We start from the raw sequence: 20,556 nt of genomic DNA, 5'->3' as shown, positions 1-20,556 counted from the left end.
GGCCCCACTGCTAATCACTGAGATTGTTGCCTTAGATAACATACTCTTCTAGTATTTATCAAGGCAGTGAGAGTATGTGTATTTTCTGTAAGTCATATATGGGCCACACAAGATAGAGACAGAGAACCAGAGGGAGAGAGACAGACGGTGGAATGTGGGCTTCTCTTTGATTCTGTCCCAAGAGGCTGCCATGCAACATAGACAAGACTTCATCAGAGAGAATATGTCACTATAGCTGAATGCTTAGGGGATGAGGAGGAATAAACAATAAGGCAGAAGAGAGTGCAGGTGAGAGACACTGCAGAGGAGAATGAGTAAATTCAAATTCTTATTAAGCCTAGAGAGTGTGATCTCAGCTTGTGACAGTACTAGTTAAATCAAAACTTTCCTGCCCCACCCCTTTTAGTTCTTTTCATTTCCTATGCTCCAAATCTGAAGGGATCAAAAACCAAAGCTAGGACAATGATGGAACATCTAGAAAAAGGAGAAGTTCAAGGTAGGAGGAAAAAAAAAAAAAGGGAGCAACTACATCCTCTTTCCTCAGCTGCAGCAGGCCTGGGCGAGGGAAGGGAGAAAAGCCTTACAGTTAAAGCCAAATTCAAACTTTCACTATTACATGAGTCTAAATATTTTAATTACTGATTAGAGAACTTTGAGTTACCTAAAAGTGACTAGAAAAGCTGGGGAGCCTTCCGGTGTTTTCATTCAGGAGCAGAATAACAATTAGACCCAATAAATAAGTACAAAGAGATGGTATAAGACAGAAATAGTTATAATAGTTATGATTAAATCCCACAAGGAGTATTTATTCAATGTTACAGTTATAAAAACCTTACAAATGACCATAAATTCTTTTCTATTCATAAATGAATCATTAACCTTTAAACTCTATTTTATTGAAATAGTAGTTGACTATGGTGAGATTATAAAAAGAGAGAAAAAAGACAAAATAAATTTTTAATTTATTAATATCTTCTATGGGTCAGTTATTTTCATACACTATCTCTTCCATATCTTACAATAACCTAGTAGAAAGGGCACTGGTATTAATCTTAAAATGCAGTGCAATTAATGAAGGAGCCTAAAAAAAGTACATCCATGTTCATAGATAGAAGGACTCAATATTGTCAAGATGTCAGTTCTTCCCAATGTGATTGGGATTCAATACAATCCAATTAAAATCCCAGAAAGTTATTTTATGAATATCAACAAACTTATTCTAAAGTTTATATGGAAAGGCAAATGATCCAGACTAGCCAACATTAATATTGAAAAAGAGGAACAGTTAGAGGACCGATACTACCTGACTTCAATGTTAACTGTAAAATGACAGTACTCCAGACAGTGTGATATTAGCAAAAGAATAGACAAATAGATCAACAGAACAGAATAGAGAGCCCAGAAATAACCCCCATAAATATAGTCAACTAATCTCTGACAAAGAAGCAAAGGCAATACAATGGAGCAAAGATAGTCTTTCCAACAAATGGTGCTGGAACAACTGGAAATGCAAATGTAAAAAAATGAATCTAGACAGGGACTTTCTGCCCTTCACAAAAATTATCTGAAAATGGGTCATATTTCTAAATGCAAAACACAAATCTGTAAAATTCCTAAAAGTTAACATAAGAAAAAATTTGATATTCAGTAAGGTGGTGCCCTTTATTTCTTTTCTCCTTTTTATTTTTATTTTTTCAGTGTTCCAAGATTCATTGTTCATGCACCACACCCAGTGCTCCATGCAATACGTGCCCTCCTTAGTACCACTACCAGGCTCACCTAACCCCCCACCCTCCTCCCTTCCAAAACCCTCAGTTTGTTTCTCAGAGTCCACAGTCTCTCATGGTTTGTCTCCCCCTCCGACTTCCCCCAACTCACTTCTCCTCTCCAACTTCCAATGTCCTCCGTATTATTCCTTATGTTCCACATATGATAATTGACTCTCTCTGCTTGACTTATTTCACTCAGCATAATCTCTTCCAGTCCTGTCCATGTTGATACAAAAGTTGGGTATTCATCCTTTCTGATGGAGGCATAATACTCTATTGTATATATGGACCATATCTTTTTTATCCATTTGTCCGTTGAAGGGGATCTTGGTTCTTTCCAGTTTGGCGACTGTGGCCATTGCTGCTATGAACATTGGGGTACAGATGGCCCTTCTTTTCACTACATCAGTATCTTTGGAGTAAATACCCACTAATGCAATTGCAGGGTCATAGGGAAGCTCTATTTTTAATTTCTTAAGGAATCGCCACACTGTTTTCCAAAGTGGCTGCACAAGGTGATGTCTTTTTAGATACAACATCAAAGACACTATCCATGAAATAAAGAACCGATAAGCTGGAATTCATTAAAATTAAAAATTTCGTAAGCAATAATCTAAAAATTAAATTAAAAATTTCTGCTCTGTAAAAAATAATGTCTAGAGAATAAAAAGATAAGTTATAGATTAGGAAAAAATATTTGCTGAAGACATAACTGATAAAGGGCTGTGATCCAAAATATACAAAGAACATTTAAAACCCAACAATCAGAAAAAAAAGCTCGTTTTTAAAAATGGGCCAAAAAATGGGCCACCCAGACACTTCTCTTAAGACATTCAGATGGTGGGGCGCCTGGGTGGCTCAGTGGGTTAAGCCGCTGCCTTCGGCTCAGGTCATGATCTCAGGGTCCTGGGATCGAGTCCCGCATCGGGCTCTCTGCTCAGCAGGGAGCCTGCTTCCCTCTCTCTCTCTCTCTCTCTCTGCCTGCCTCTCTGTCTACTTGTGATCTCTCTCTGTCAAATAAATAAATAAAATCTTTAAAAAAAAAAAAGACATTCAGATGGTGAACAGACACATGAAAAGATATGCAACATCACTCATCATTACAAGAATGCCAATCAAAACTATAATGAGATATCACCTCACACCTGTCAAAATGGCTAATAAAAAAATAAAACAAACAAAAGGTGTTGGCGAGGATGTGGAGAAAAAGGAAACTTCTTGCACCATTAGTGGGAATGCAAACTGCTATAGCCACTGTGGAAAACAGTACAGAGTTTCCTCAAAAAGTTAAAAATAGAACTAACTTATGATCCACAAATTGCACTACTGGGTATTTACTCAAAAAATACAAAAACAATAATTCAAATGGATACATGCACCCCTATGTTTATAGCAGCATTATTTATAATACCAAATTATGGAAGCATCCCAAGTATCCAATGATAGATAAATGGATGAAGGGATATATATATTTCACTCATATGTGGAATTCAAGAAACAAAACAAATGAGCAAAGTGGGGAGAAAAAAGAGAGAGGGAGCCAAACCAAGAAACACTCGTAACTATAGAGAACAAACTGATGGTTACTAAATGGGTGGTGGGTGGGGGGATGGGGGAAATAGGTGATGGGGATTAAGGAGCACACTTGTCATAATGAGCATCAGGTATTGTATGGAATCGTTGAATCGACATATCATAGTACACCTGAAACTAATATAACACTAAATATTTACTGTGCTGTAAATAAAATAAAAACTTAATAAAGAAGACTATATAAATGAATGAATGAATAAACAAATAAATATGAGCCAAAGACCTTAATAGACATGTCACCAAATAAGACAAACTGATGGCAAATAAGCATATGAAGAAACTGTCCACATTGTATGTCATCAGGGAAGTGCAAATTAAAACAAGATTCCATTGTGCATCTATTAAAATGGCCAAAACACCAACCACATCAAATGCTGGCAACTACCGTATGTGGAGCAATAGGAACTCTCATACATTGTTCGTGGGACTGCAAAATGGCACGAGCACTTAGAAGTGGTTTCTTACAAAACTAAATAATTTTTAACATATTATCCGTAATCACACTCCTTAACATTTATTCAAAGAAATTAGAAATTTATGACCAAAACCTGTACACAGATGTTTTTAGCAGCTTTACTCATAAGTGCCCAAACTGGGAAGAAATCAACAAGTTGCTCAGTAGGTGAATGGGTAAATAAACTGGTATATCCAGACAATGAAATATGATTCAGTGCAAAAAATAATAATAATCTATCAAGATAGGAAAAGACATGAAGGAACCTCAAATGCATATTATTAAGTGAAATAATAATTTCAATCTGAAAAGACTGCCTTGGTGTATAATTCCAACTACATGACATTCTGGAAAAAGCAAAACTGTGGAGAGAGTAAAATGATCAGTGTTTGGCAAGGGAAACGAATGTTTCAGTGTTTGAGGGGGAATGAATAGGTTGAGCACAGAGGATTTTTAGGGCATTGAAATATCCTGTATGATATTGTAATGATGATATATGCCATTATACATTTGTCCAAACCTACAGAATTTATAACACCAAGAATGAGCCCTAAAGTAAACTAATGGACTCTGGGTAATCATGATATGTTCATGCAGGCCTATCCTTGGTAAAAAATAGACCATTCTGGTGGGCGATGCTGATACTGGGGGAGGCTCTGCTTATGTGGAGGCAGGAGGTACATAAGAATTTGCTATTCCTTCCTCTCAATTTTGTTTTAAACCTAAAATGGCTCTAAAAGATAAAGTCTTAAAAAACAGGGTGCCTCAGTTTTTAGATGTTATTGTTCCCACTAATATGCAGCCTATATCTTATATATGATTATATATATTCAAAAGAAGGAGAAAAAATAAATTATATTTATATAGCATATTTGTTTCAGGCATTATTTCTCTTTTAGAATGTTAATCATGTGAAGTTTGGTTTCATTACAAAATATTTTAGGAAGTTTATTGAACTAAATTTTACAGCAGGAATTGAGTCCATAGCCAAGTCCTATGCTTCACTACCTCTTCAAAGTAAGATGCCAATTTCCTGAATGGAACATGAATATTTATTTAAAATGAGACTGATGAATTCCTATAAATATCAGATGTGCTTAAGAAAGTCAATAGCACAACATATAAATTTCCAATCCAGTTTATCTTAAATAAGAACCTGGTACACTCTTTTTCCTAAAAGCATACAAATTGGGTGATACTCATCTACTATCTACAAAACCAGATCTTATCTGAATCAAAGGAAATACTTCTAATTAGCCTGTTATTTTTGTGGTGGTTCTTGGACCAAAAAAAAAAAAATCAGTACTTTGAAAAGCCATTTAAAAATAGCATAAATAGCAATTTCAGTGTTACATTAAGAAATCAATTAAATCTTTCCATTAGACCTACCCAGAGTGAGGAGATATGGCCATTCGTGTTGCATGACACCTGTTCTAACTACTCACTTATCAGCAACCACAGCCCAGAGCAGCTATGCCTCAACACTGGTTGGTACTATTTTCCTCTTGCTTTTGAAACATTTTGTCTCATCACTGTTTTCAATGACTTTTTTCAGTTTACTCTGCATCAGTAACCTGGGGTTCTATTAATCTCATGCATCCAGCCCCCAAAACTCAATTGCTGTGGTCACGAACCATACATTTGAGACTTATTAGTATTTCCCTTCATAAAGCATGAGGATCACTCACCACCCTCCTTTAAAATACTAGTCATAAAAAAACATAACAGCAGTTATGAATAAAGAAAATTTGAAAGTCTGAGATAGGGCACCAGGTATTTAAAAGACTTCTCTAAGACACACTGGATAACAGTAATAGTATAGGAAATGATGATTTATTAAAGTAAGATAATTTATTCAAGGACAAGAGATATTTTGGGGGGGTTCAAATAACTTATGACTTCCTGTATCTGGCTTTTCATTTTTTAAAGTAGAAATGATTTTATAGGTATTACGTTACACTCACAAAAGTCTTTTCATGATTATCCTATCAATATACTTTTAGCATCTTAAAGAGGTTAGAATTTTGGGGTGCCTGGGTGGCTCAATGGGTTAAAGCCTCTGCCTTCGGCTCAGGTCATGATTCTAGGGTCCTGGGACTGACCCCCCTGCGTTGGGCTCTCTGCTCAGCAGAGAACCTGCCTCCTCTTCTCTCTCTGACTGCCTCTCTGCCTACTTGTGATCTCTGTCAAATAAACAAATAAAATCTTAAAAAAAAAAGAGTTTATAATTTTAATACAAAAAAATGTTCAAATGTGTTACTTAGTGACTATTTTTTTCATGTCTATGCACCTTAAAATTGCATGACATAAGTCATGAATTACAGTATTACCAAGATCAGAAAGAATTCTTGGTATGAATATAAATATATGTTGATAGATATTGGATTTATTTTTAAGAAGGTAACTGAGAACATAGAGCATTATAATACAAACTCTAGCCAAGAATACGATGGATCAAAATATGGATCTGTTTCTATATTTATTAAAATATATAATGGATATAAATAACACCATGAATAAAATAACGTGAAGGAATAAAGTTCTCGGGCTCTTAGTAGTCTCTTCTGGAATATTCAAGAGACATCATTAAATGGTGAAAAGATAAGCCACATGTGAGAAGATATATGAAACATGCAAAAGCAACAAAGGACCTATAGCCTAATATATAAAGAAACTCTACAAATCAGTAAGGAAAAAAAATCCAGTAAAAAGTTTTCAATTTCAATTCAAAATTTATCAATTTAATTTTTAAAAATTTAAGGCTATTCAAATGGCAAAAGAGTATGCACAAAGTTGTTCAATCATATTCGTATTCAAGAAATGTAAATTAAAACAACATGGCATTATATACCTTACAATAATGGCCAATGTTAAGAGAATGCCAAATGCTGACAAGAGTGTAAAATGACATAAACCCTCATACTTTTCTGGTGGAAGTATAAATATGTACTTCACTTTGGAAAATTATTTGGTATTATCTGCTCAAATTGAAAATATGCATACCCTACCACTCAACAATAAGTTCAAGGTGTGAGAATTACATGTGTGCACCAAGAGACATAAAACTGCTCACAGCAACATCAATCATAGTGGCTTCAAAATGCAAATGATCCAAATGTCCTTCAGTAGTAGAATGCACAGCATATACAAACAAATGAATATTATACAAAAATGAAAATTAATAAACTAAAGCTATAACTGAAAACATTGGTGAATCCCACAAAAAACAACATTGAACAATAGAGAAAGACACAAACACCCCTATAAGTTCATTTATATAAAATTCAGTAACTAGCAAAACACCCAGTGTAGTAAGACAAGCTAGAGATCCTTTTGGGGAGCAGGGGTAGATAGTGACTAGAAAGGAGCACTAAGAGGGATTTGTAGAATGTAACTACCAAGATAGTAGTTATACACATGTGGATGATCATTCATTGAGTTGTACATTTGGGGAGGAAGGATGGTTCATGGCATCCAATAGTAGTAACCGACACATCAGAGGGAGAATCTGGGCCACCTGACTTATATCCAAGTTTCACCAAATAAAGAGGCAGAAGCTTCTCAGGTTCAATGGTTCTTGAGCCTAGCTGGATACTAAATCACCTGGGATACTTTTAAAAAAGATACCAGCGTCCAAGGAAATACCCAATATTAATGAAAGTCTTTGAGGGTGGGGTCCAGCATAAATATTTTTTAAAGATTTTATGTATTTATGTATTTATTTATTTGAGAGAGAGAGAGTAGGAGGAAGGGGAAAGGGGGAGGGGAAGAGAGAGGGAGAGAATCTCAAGCAGAGTCTACCCTGAGCACAGTGCCCAAAGTGGGGCTCCATCTCTGACCCCAAGATCACGACCCAAGCTGAAACCAAGAGCCATACATTTAACTGACCGAGCCATGCATGCGCCCCCCAAGGATCAATATTTTTTAAAGTTCCTCAGATTATTTTAATGTATAACAGGGCTTGACAGGGATGTTCTAGAACTTCATTTGTGAAATTTTAGTGTATACATAAGTTACCTAAGTATATTATTAATGTACAGATTCTGATTCAAAAGGTCTGGGCTAGGGCCTGAGATTATGCATTTCTAACAAGCTCCAATGGGATTGCTAATATTGCTGGCTCATGTACTACACTATTTTTTTTTAATTATTTAAATTGTTTTAGGTAGGTTCCATGCCCAATGTGGAGCCCAATGTGGGCTCAGGACCCTGGGATCAGGACCTGAGCTGAGATCGAGTCAAATGTTTGACTGAGCCACCCAGGTGTCCTGCACCACACTTTATATAGCAAATTTTCTAGAACAATGGGTCTCAAGGTTGGATGCACATTAGAATTATCCGGTGGTACTTTAAAAAAAAAAGAAAAAAAAAACCTACAGGTTTAGGCCCTACCCCAGAGGGTCTGACTAGTGTGGGGTTTGGCCATCATCATGTTTTTAAAACTCACAAGTATAGTCAATGTTGAGAACCATTGTTCTGAAAAATTGACACACTGCATCCAGCTATGAGGAAAAAAAAAAGAAGAAACAGAGGGAACAAGTTTATTTATGTTTGTTTACTAAGCATTTATAAGGTGATGTGAGCATATTTTTTCAAGTACTAGAAAAAAACGAAAATTCAAAATACCTATTAAAGTTTAGTCCAACATATGTAATCCATTTCAGAATCTAAGAGGAAGTCTGGACTAACTGTAAGTAGATGAAGGATTGAATGAGAAAATCCACATAACTGTCTCTTTATTACATTCCCAAACTCCACCTCATGAAAAAAAACAAAACAAAACAAAAAATCCTGAAAATGTCAAGGACACTTTTACACCTCCACTCTCGGTCTACTGACTCAGAGACAACCATCCTTTTATCATGCAGGTGAGGATACCCAACAGAATTTTCTTTACCAAGTCCCAACAATAGTTATTCTACCTGGCTGAAGTACATGGTATTTGGAGAAGTTTAATGTTCTAACTATATACAGTGATTGAAACAAGGAGCATACTGATGGCAGTGCATCTCTAAGAAAAATAATGGGGAAACTGTACAAATGCTACAAATCAATGGAGAATCAAAAATAATCTCAATGGCCCAAAGATCATACCTCTGAAAATTATCTGCTTCAGGAATGAAAGAAAATGCCCAGAAATACCTGGGAATCATCAATAGACTATAAAAATAGACTCTGTCAAGAACAAGAAAAACTAATTAGGAAAGGACAAGAAGAAATAAAAGAAAGGGGCACCTGGATGGTTCAGTCAGTTAAGCGTCTGTCTGCCTTTGGCTCAGGTCATGATCCCAGGGTCCTGGGACTGAGTCCCGCATGGGGCTCTCTGCTCAGCAGGGAGTCTGCTTCTCCCTCTGCCCCTCCCCCCACTCACTTTCTCAATCTCTCTCTCTCTCTCTTTAAAAGAAAGAAATATAAAGAAAAGAGTATGAGATAAGCAAGAACTTTAATAAAACTAAAATGCAACCACAAAATCAAAACCAATAATAGAAATAGTAAAATGCAGAACTGATATTGCAGAGAATCAAGTGGATAATATGAGAAACTAACTTCAAACCACAAAGGGAAACGACAAAGAACAGATATCACTAATCCAACATACAGATAATTAATGTTTACAAAGAAGATAACAAAGTGGAACAGAATCAGATAAAACAGGAAAATGTAATGTAAGCGGAAAAATATCAGTGTATGCATACTGCAAGGGATTTTTAATACACCCATCACTAGGCCTGTCTTAGCAATTTTCTTAATTAAAGGAATCCAGAAAAATGTCTATAAGCATTCAGGCTTAAAAGATATAATCTTGAAAAATGAAAAAAAAAAAACAGAGACTACAGATTTCTTTGCAATGCTTACTGAAAACAGATACTGAATAAAGAAATATATATGGAATATTAAAAGTAAAATAATTACCCCAAACTTGATATGCCAATAGCTTCATATTTGAATACAAGGGAATGACTAAAGGGGTACCTAGGGTTTGAGAGAGATCAGGGACTGTTTAAAATGACAGAGACTCAATCCTGTTTAAGAAATGGTGAGAACGCTCAGATTGTTTTTCAGAGTCCATAGTCTCTCATGGTTCACCTCCCCTTCCAATTTCCCTCAACTCCCTTCTCCTCTCCATCTTCCCTTGTCCTCCATGCTATTTGTTTTGCTCCACAAATAAGTGAAGGGGAAGGGGGTGGAAGGTTGGGGGAATCAGTTGGGGTATTACAGAGGGCACAGATTGCATGGAGCACTGAGTGTGGTGCAAAAACAATGAATACTGTTACAATGAAAAGAAATTTAAAAAGAAGAAGAAGAAGAAGAAGAAGAAGAAGAAGAAGAAGAAGAAGAAGAAGAAGAAGAAGAAGAAGTAGTAGTAGTAGTAGTAGTAGTAGTAGTAGTAGTAGTAGTAGTAGTAGTGGTGAGAATGATCCAGTTGAGAGGAAGAGGTCAACTAGATTATAAATTGTGTACATCTCCGGATGGTAGGGAACAGGAAATAAACATAAACATAATTGAAAAGAAAACTCCCTTGTTGCATCAAAAGAAAGTTGCAGATATAGACAGATAGATATGCTTAATAGGGAGAAGCTGTATGAGTTCATTCTGATGACGCATTGACCCTCCAAAGTAGAAAGCATCTGCTAAATGATAGTGAAGAAAGGGATGGTGGAGAATGATGAGAATTTTGAACAGTTAATTTAAAAATCAAAGAAATAGAATAGAACTGAATAGGTGCTGTTAAAGGTCAATTTTATAATGAATTTAAGCAGTTACATTCTGCCCTCTTGAGTGATTTCATCCAGCACAGTGTGCTCATTGGGGCTGCATGGAGAAAGCAGGAACACAGAGGGACCCCAATACAAGTATGATTAAGTGGGAGTGAAGGTATGAATAAAATTAAAACAGGGAACCTATGATATTTAGAATATTAGCAAAAGCATTACTAAAATTATAGGCTATGAAATCAGAGTAGGATAAGAAAATAATGAAAAAAAGATGACAGCACGGACAGAAAAAAAGTAGAGGGGTCAAGCATTTGCACAGGCAGGTAAGCAGGAGAGATGTGTGGTCAGAAAGCAAAGTGAATGCACTGATGACCTCAGTGGCAGAGTAATTATAGATGAATACTTGAGCTAGGTGTAGTGGAAGGAAAGGGTCAGAGGAGATGGGAATGTCAAGAAACTGAAAGCCAGGTTCTTGGTTATGCCATGTACACAGGCTTTCATAGCACTCAGAGATTGCTAACAACTTCTGTATCACTATATTTTGATATTCTGTATCTACTTCCAGGAAGAAGAATCACAATAGTAGAATGTCCACGTCCTTAGAGGGAAATTTGGTCAGCATCAGCAATAGTATGTGGGAACTTAATAAAGATATTTTCCCATCCCTGGGGGTTTAACTGTTTAGAGCAATGACTATTATTTGTATATATTATCAAGAGTTTATACAACTAAGTTTTACAACTTATATGTATTTCCTCAATCACAAATCTAAACCAACTCTCACCTTCATGAAGCACAACCTGAGAAAAATAAAGATCAAGGTTTCTCTCTCTCACTTCTCCCCCATCAGACCAACCAACATCTTTTGTAAAGTATAAACAATTTTATGAGTATGAGGTATGATTTCTAATTATGGATTTAAGCAAGTATAAGATTATTACCATTGCAAATTTAATAAAAAAACAAGAAGACAAATTCTTACCAAAGGAAGGTGACTCCCTCCCATCCTCTAATCCTGAATCTCTTTCTCTGTCTCTCTTTCTGTGTTTATGACCACGATGCCTGTGACGTCGATGGCTTTTTCTTCCTCCCAGGGGCACGTGAACTCCAATAAATAGTGTCCGATGACCTTCATCAGAAGCAAATGCATAATTAAACTCTAAATTATTCCAAAGTGCAGAAAATGATGATTTACACTTCAATGGAACTCAATTCAATTCAACCCAGCAAACCATTTTTGAGTGTTTATGGTATGTAAAGCTTGCGACTTGGCATGTATTTTGGCACTTAGACCTACTGAAATACACCACAGATCTATCAGAAACATTTACAATACTAATAGTTTGGTTATATACCTTATAATCACCACTAGTTTATTAATTGTCTTAATCTCTCTGTGTCTGTTCCTCATAACTTATAATTATACTCTTCTCATTAAGAAAATTTATTCTATTTTCTCCCTACCCTCAACTGTTATCTCACCAGTCCCCTTCCCTTCACAGTTAAGTGTGTGAAACAATTACTATCTCAAAAAACAGATTTCACCAATGTCCACAGTAATGCCAAATTCCGTGGAAATTTTTTGGTTCTATTATTTCTCTCTGTGGCACTTGATACTATTGACCACTCTCTTCTTGATGACCACTTTCTCTTGGCACTCCTTCTCTGTTTTGTTCATATTAGTTTTTTTTTGCTGGTTCTTCTATTTATCCATTCAAGGTTGGAGATCCCCAAGCTCTATCTTTGACTTTATGATTTCAGCTGATACATATTTATTACAGGCTCTGAGACCTAAAACTTGATGATAGATTGCTCTCTTGGGCTGCAGGCCTATGCATACCTCCACTTATTAGATATATTACTTGCATATCCTTCCCACAGGCATGTCAAACAACATGTCCATGGAACTCATCCTCTTCTCTGTTCCAAGTATCAGCCATCTATCCTCTATGTTAGTAAGTGCACCATTTATCCAGTCATCTCAGAGACCATCTAATTTATCACCAGGTCCTCCTTTACATCTCTAGAATCCATTCCCTCTTCAGTATCCCTAGTGTTGCTGTCTTAGTTGGACTCTCATTTCCTACCAGGACTACTAGAACATTCTCCTTCCTGCTGTTTTTTGTTTTGATTTGTTTTGTTTTGTTTTCCTCTCAAGCTACACTCTTGTCCCACTTTTTATCCATCCTGAATGCCGATGGCTTCCCCCACCCCCAAAATGCAAGTCTGACTACATTATTCCCCTACTTTAAACTCGTTGATTATTCTCTGTTGCCTATATGAGAAAGCTTTTAGTTCTCTTTAAGGCCAAATGATATCTGACCTCTGCCTATATCTCTGGCATACGTCTAAATACATTCTGCTTCACATACTTTAAGCCAATGTGAGCCCCTTCATTCTTTTAGCCAAATGTCCTCAAGTCTCTGTTTTTAGTTAATTTTGTTCTTATTCTTCCAATTGTAGGAAATGTCTTTGTCTCTCCTAATTATCTGGTGAAAACCTACTCATCTTTCAAGTCTCAGTTCAAGGATTATGCGACCCATAAAATTTTCCATACCCTCTGATTCTAAATACAGTTGACCACTTTCTTCCTTAAGGACCCTCCAGTACTTAATAACACTTGATTGTAATTACTTACCTAAAAGTCATTTTTTTTCTTATAAATCTTCTCTGAGAAGGACACTATGTTAGTCAATTTGTATCTTTAGCAACACAGTGCCAGGCATACAGCAGATGCCTAACAAATGTTTACTGAGATAACAAACGTTTTATTGAGAGGTATTATGCCATGAATCAAGAATACAAATATAAAGAAGGTATTATTTCATTCCTATAAGTCATCAGGTCTCAGCCCTTCCCAACTTAAGAAAAAAGTGGGACTCACAAGTGTGATGTATTGCCCTGGGTATCCCTTCCCTGAACAAACATATCAGAATAAATGAAGAGAAGATGTGAACCCCAAAACAAACACGCATTAATCTATGCATTCAATACAATTACAAATTTCTAGCATTATTATTTCAACATAACTAGACAAATAATGTAAAATGTATAAGGAAAAACTGAAAGAAAAATAACCAATAACATCTTGATGAAACTCAAGGAGGAAGAATTCACCTTATGAAATATCAAACTATACCACAAAGTTGTATACTTAAAGTAATTCACAATTTTGGAATCTTAAATGTTAGTAATTTCAAATTACTTGGACCATCACTACATTATTATTCTCTAATACGTTGAAGATTATTAATCAGGGGGAATGTGCAGAACATGAAAGAATTCAGACAGACCCTTATGTAAAACTAGCATTTAAGAGTCAGAAAAAGAGGGCACCTGGGTGGTTCAGTTGGTTGAGCGACTGCCTTCAGCTCAGGTCATGATCCTGGAGTATCAGGATCAAGTCCTGCATTGGGCTCCCAGCTCCACCGGGAGTCTGCTTCTTCTCTCTCTGACCTTTTCCCCTCTCATGCTCTCTCTCGCTGTCTCTCTTTCACTGTCTCTCTCTCCAATAAATAAATAAAATATTTTTTAAGTGTCAGAAAAAGAAATTAAACACTTAATAGTTAAAAAATAATGACGTTATAGACTTTCAATTAAATATGGGAAATTAAATACCTGCTTTCTATCCCTATTGCCGCTGGACACTACATTCTTAATGCCAAGTTAGGAAACAATTTTTAAAGAACACTAAAAAAGAAATGATTAATAAGTTTTGTTACAATTATGTCAGAAACTTCTCTTTATCATAAGAGTTGGGAGGCTACAAGGCATTAAAAAATGTATTTCTGGGGCACCTGGGTGGCTCAGTGGGTTAAGCCTCTGCCTTTGCCTCAGGTCATGATCTCGGGGTCCTGGGATGGAGCCATCTGCTCTGCAGGGAGCCTGCTTCCCCCTCTCTCTCTGCCTACTTGTGATCTCTCTATCTGTCAAATAAAGAAATAAAATCTTTTTAAAAAAATGTATTTCTAACACATATAACTGATAAAGGACTAACAAGATATAAAAGGAAATCCTACAACTCCTAGGAAAAGATGAAAACCCAATGGGAACATAGACAAAAAACTTAAATAGGCATTTAATAAAAAAAAGAAAATACAAATTGCTTATAAATGTAAGAAGAGGTCCAGTAGTTCTCAGGGTAATGGAAATTCAAACCATAATGAGATATCTCTTTACTCCCACCATCTTGGCAAAAATTGAAATGGTTGACAATTCTATGTCTCAGTGTGGTATCATATAGTACCAGTAGTATTATACAAAACTACTTTGAAACAGTATAACATTCTTTATTAAAATTGAAAATATGCATACCATATAATCGAGCAATTTCCTTGGGCCCTAGAGAAGTACATGAAGATGTATAAAAATATAAGAGACACATATAAGAATCTCTACAACTGCACTGCTTATAAAGACAAAGTGCTGGAAACAACCCCAAAATCCATTAACAGAATGTATTAAGTAGAAGATATTCACACATTGGGATATATAGAACAATAATCCACAGGTATGCATAACAATACAGATGAATCTCACATACTATTGAGCAAAAAATATATATATGATATAATTTCTTTTATAAGGCTTTAAAAATAGAAAAACTAAAATATATTGTTCAGAGATGCATACACAGGAAAAGATCAATACAAAAGTCAGAAAACTTGTTACCTCTGGCATAAAGGTGAATAGGATCTGTGACTGGTGAGAGGAACATGAGGAGCTTCTGGGGTGTTAGAAATTTCTGTTTCTTGATACAAGTTTTTGCTTCAATAATATTTAAAATTTATACATAAGCTTTCTGTACTTTTCTGTATGTTTGTTTCATTTCAAAATTTAAAAAGTTAAAGAAACCAAAGAGGAAGAGTTTTAAAAAGGGGACAGCTACTAGTTTACATGCTATAAAGGAGTCAAACAAGATTAAAACTAAAAATTAGCCATTACAGTTGGAAATTGATGTTTATCTGTTATCTTCATAAAAGCAATTTCAGTGAATGAGGAAATGAGTAAAACTGAGGAAATTTAGGCAATGAATATTTCCTAGAAGTGAAAATAAAGGCTTTACAGAGGGCGGTACTGGAACTAAATCTCAAGATTGCAAAGGTTTCTAGTAATTACTGCTGAAGATAACCATTCCCCAGACAGACAAAGATAAGAGGCACCAGACACCTTAGGTGCAAGTCCAGAGGGCCTGGCTGGGTATAGTGAATGTTGTCTTTGTTTATGAAATGTAGATTCGATGGGCCTATGCCAAAAGTAACATCCTAAAAAGTTGCCAAGTTAAGGCTAAAATAAACCATCTGAAACCATATCCAAGCATAATCAGATAAAAGGATGCCAAGACAGACAGCTGAACTGATGTCTTGAGGACATTAAATGCAAGGAAGACCAAACTGAAGGAGTTTCCTGAGGCAGAATCTTGCAGGCTGGTTAAAATATCAAAATTCACTTGGGTAAATAACTCTGATTGAATTGTTGGATCACATGGTAAGCTTATGTTTACCTATATGAGAAACTGCCAGACTGTCTTCCAAAGTGGCTGTACCATTTGCATTCCAACCAGCAGTGAATGAAAGTTCCTGTTGCTCCACATTCTTGCCAACATTTGATGTTGTCAGTGTTTTGGATTTTAGCTATTCTAATGGGTATGTGGTGATATCTCACTTTTAATTTGCAATTCCCTAATGACATACAATATTGATCATCTTTTCATATGCTTATTTACTATCTGTATTTCTCCTTTGGTAAGGTGTCTGTTCAGATTTTTTCCTATTTTGTAATTGGATTTTTGTTTTCTTATTGTTGAGTTTTAAGGGTACTTTGTATATTTTGGATATAAGTCCTTTACGGATATGTCTTTTGCAAGAATCTTCTCTTTAGTTTGTCTTTTCATTGTAACATTGTAACAGTCTTTCATAAAGTGTATGTTTTAATTTTAAGGAAGTTCAATTTATTGGGGTGTCTGGGTGGTGCAGCCTGTTAAGCACCTGGCTTTGACTCAGGTCATGATCCCAGGGTCCTGGGTTCAAGCTCTTCATCAGGCTCCCTGCTCCATAGAGAGCCTGCTTCTCCCTCTCTTTCCCTCTGCCTCACATTGGAAGTATGTGGGTAGTAGAAAAGAAGCAAAGTTTCAGTTGTATAGAGCCAGAGCTCATCTCCAGAAAATTCTTCTAAATTTTACAGGTTATGTATACAAGAAGCTTGACAGAAGTTTTCTTAAATTTTAAGACAACCCCCAAAATTTTTGTGAAATTATAAATAAGTTATAAGGATTGAAGCAACTTCTCTAGACTACATTAGTAAAAAATAAATTTTAATTGATAATGATAAAGATAGAGTTAATGTTCCATATCCTTAACAGAAAATGATATTTAAAAATCCTTGACATTAGGGGTCAAAAATTTAGGGGGAAAATATGTCAGTTCATTTCTAAAAGTACGCTATTTCTCCAAATGTTACAATTTTGTGCTATTTATCTCTTTTTTTCCTAAAGGTTTTATTTATTTATTTGACAGACAGAGAGACAGCAAGAGAGGGAATACAAGGAGGGGGAGTGGGAGAAGCAGGCTTCCAGCCTAGCAGGGAGCCCGATGCGGGGCTCAATCCCAGGACCCTAGGATCATGACCTGAACTGGAGGCAGACCCTTAACAACTGAGCCACCCAGGTGCCCCTATTTATCACTTTTTAAGTGAGTATTTGTTGATTTTTTTTCTCATTCTAAATAAATATCCACCTTTGTACCTAATTTATATTCAAATGTTGTTTTTTCCCTAGAGAACCTTTAAAAATGCTTAAGTATCAGCCCTCACAAAACCTACATCTGCCCTTAGGCCACCTGTGAATAGCCCACAATTTTGTGTCTCCATCTTAAATCTCTTTCGCAGACTGGAAACTGTCATATCTCACGCACTCAGCTGACACTTCCATTGCATGTCTAAAAGATGACTGAAAATCAACACATATAGGACTAAACTCCTAGTCTTCTCCATCCCAACCCCCTCCTATAAGTTTTTCCCCCATAATCTTGTCCATCTCAGGTGATGACAAAACAATTTCCTAGCTGCTGAGAACAATTATCTTGGAGTAATTATAGATTCCTCTCTTTTTCTTAAGCCTACAACCCATCCAACAGGAAACCTATTGGAGCAAATGGCAAAATATATCCGGAGTTTGTCCACTTATTATTTTACTTCACCACTCTGGTCAGGGCCACATGATACCCAACCTGGATGACTGCAACAGTCTCCTGACAGTACTTTGTGAATCTACCTTTAGTCTCATGGTCTGCACCAAGCACAATAGCCAGTGTAGTCCTCTTAAAATTCAGGTTAGATCACGTCATTCATTTATCCTTGTAACGTTACCCTCTTTTACTCAGAGAAAAGGAGATTTTTCTAGGCCTCTCCAAGGACTTCTGTGACCTGCACACCCCACTGCTATTATGTCTCTGATCTTTTCTCCTGCTGATCTCCTCCTCACTCCACTCACCTCAGCCACACTGGCCTCCTTGCTGTTCTCACTACCACCCTGGGAACTTGTCTCCTTTTTCACTGCCTGAAATATTCTTCCTACTTGGATAATTCATCACTTCTTTCAAGTCTTTTCTCATATTTCACCTTCTCAGTGAAACCTACACTGAACACCTACTTAATATTACACCCTACACTTTGACCCGTTATGCTTCTCAGACTCTTCTATTTTTATTTTTTCTATAGCACTTACATACCATGTAATTAACTTATTATATTTAGTGTTTACTTTCTAGTTTCCTCCCAAAGTTTTTCCACATAAGAAGAGCAGAGATTTTCGATTTGTTCGATGATGTATCCCAAAAAGATCTAGAATGGTGTTTGATAGTTCTTGATGCTCAATAAATTTTTATTGATTATATAAATCTTTTGCATGAATAGAGATGATATTTTTAAGTAAAATGTTTAGATAACAGACATGATAATGCACTGGCTACTAAACACATTAAAAAACTTAAGAATGGAAAAAAATGCTATGGCCACAAATTTCAAAGCAACAGTAATGAAAAGGACACAATTTATGGCTATGAAACCATATGGAAAATATTTCCTGTTTCTGCATGGTTAGAGACTTCTAAAGCAAACAAAAACTGAAATCTGAAGTAAAGGACAAGCTTTGGAGATTAATGGTTGACTAAAAGGTAGAGACCTTCAAAGAAATGTAGACATTTATCTTCCAGATATATGTCTTTACATTGCAAAAAATAATAAATACCCATAGCTACTGGTTTTTTTCCAAAGGGTTTAAACTAGGGACCTTCCTCTTTTCTTTTTTGAGGTTTGATTATATAAGAGATAAAATTTCTCTCTCTCTCTCTCTCTCAGGAGGGAAAAGGCAGCTGTAGAGAAATTTCTAGATAAGCTCCCAGATTCATAATCTTAGGGCTCCCCCCCTGTGCATACAGCCACCTGGTTCTCACCACATCACCTTAAAGGGGAAGAAAGGGGCATGGAGAACCAATATGGTTATTGCTATAAGTAGTAAGAGCCAGCCTCCAATCCAGAACCCACCTCATGTTCACTTTTAGAACAAAATTAATAAATGTAGATATTTAAAAATCAATGGATTTAAGAGACTTTCTACAAAAATTACATGGGAATATAACAGATGTAAAATATTAAACATGAGGCCTATTACATAGCAGACATTCATACTAGAGTTCCCTTTCCCCTTCATATGGCTCACCCCTCAGTGGCTCGAAGGAATAAAAAGACAGAATAAATTTTTCTTGTCCTATCTCATTATCTTTCTGTTTCCCTGTATATTTTCAGCTTTTCTAATCCCAACTATAATAACCCTGGATTAAACAACTAGAGAATCACATTAGGTCCTGTGGAAAACAGTATACAAATAAAATTTCCAGATTAACATTTCCATAAATTTTTCCAAAAACTTTATATCCAAAATTGAATTTTCCATCCTAGTAGACATCACTTAAGAAGACAAAGAATCAAATAACTTACTGATAAATGTCATTGTTCAGAAATCACTTGAATATTATTAAGCCTAATTAAACTATTTTTAAGATTATACAGGGAAAATTTTATTTTATGATATAACAAGTCCAAAAATTTAGTTAAAGAGGAGATCTCCTCAAATGTACATTTCTTTTTTTTTTACTTTTTTTTAAGATTTTTTTTTATTCATTTGAGAGAGATACAGAGACAGAGACAGAGAGAGCACAAGTAGAGGGAGAGGCAGAGAGAGAGGACGAAGCAGACTCCCCACTAAGCTGGGAGCCCAAGGTGGGGCTCAATCCCAGGACCTGGAGATGACCTGAGCCGAAGGCAGATGCTTTACCATCTGAGCCACCCAGATGTCCCTCAAATGAACATTTCTTAAGTTAATCAAAAAAATCAATAATCAATTTCATATCAAGTCAAAACCCCAAATTAATAAAAGTGCAAAATCATTTAGATAAAAATATATTTCAAAAAATATTAGTAAGAATGAGACGGTGCTATTAAAAGCTTTTTTGAGATAAGCACAGAACACTAGAATTTACTCAGAATTCACCTATATGTCACTTGAGAGAAAATAGTTTCCCCATTAGAAAAACAAAGGTTCATTAAAGGTAACATTGTTTTCTGAGTAAAATTTTGCTAACAAGTCCTAGATTTTTGACATTTAAATCGTGTGCATACAATCTTGCTAAGCAGATAGAGAATTATTATGGATATTTTTGTTATGTAAGAGATACCAGTACTGAAAGAACTCGGTGTGGCTGTGGTCATAGTATTCTGACAGTTTACTAAATGCAGTGAGATTAGAGGTATATTTGGGGATGGAAAGGACTCCTACACTAATTAATAATAATACTAATAAACTATTCCTTATTTAGCTAGGAGGGAAGGGGCCAAGCTTACCTACTCTTGAAGAGAACTGTGGGTGTGTTTTGTTTTGTTTTGTTTTGTTTTTCAGTGAAATGAAAATAACGCAGCTGGTGCATAATTACTGAGTTGCTACAGCCATTTAGATGTGTCAATCATGGGA

The 20,556-nt window shown here is 35.8% G+C and overlaps 1 protein-coding gene across 8 annotated transcripts in view; it reads right to left on the bottom strand.

The window, feature by feature from the left end:
* Positions 1–20,556, bottom strand: part of SLC4A10 (solute carrier family 4 member 10) — a 297,324-nt gene that overhangs the window by 148,545 nt on the left and 128,223 nt on the right. For all 8 annotated transcript variants that reach the window (XM_047722426.1, XM_047722427.1, XM_047722424.1 and 5 more), the window contains exon 3: positions 11,515–11,661. In XM_047722426.1, the coding sequence (XP_047578382.1) occupies positions 11,515–11,661 (147 nt within the window). The remainder of the gene's footprint in view (positions 1–11,514; positions 11,662–20,556) is intronic.

This window comes from Lutra lutra, chromosome 3 (genome assembly GCF_902655055.1).
Source record: "Lutra lutra chromosome 3, mLutLut1.2, whole genome shotgun sequence".
NCBI lineage: Eukaryota > Metazoa > Chordata > Mammalia > Carnivora > Mustelidae > Lutra > Lutra lutra.
Note: the sequence above shows the minus strand (reverse complement) of the source record. Positions and strands in the feature narration are given on the sequence as shown.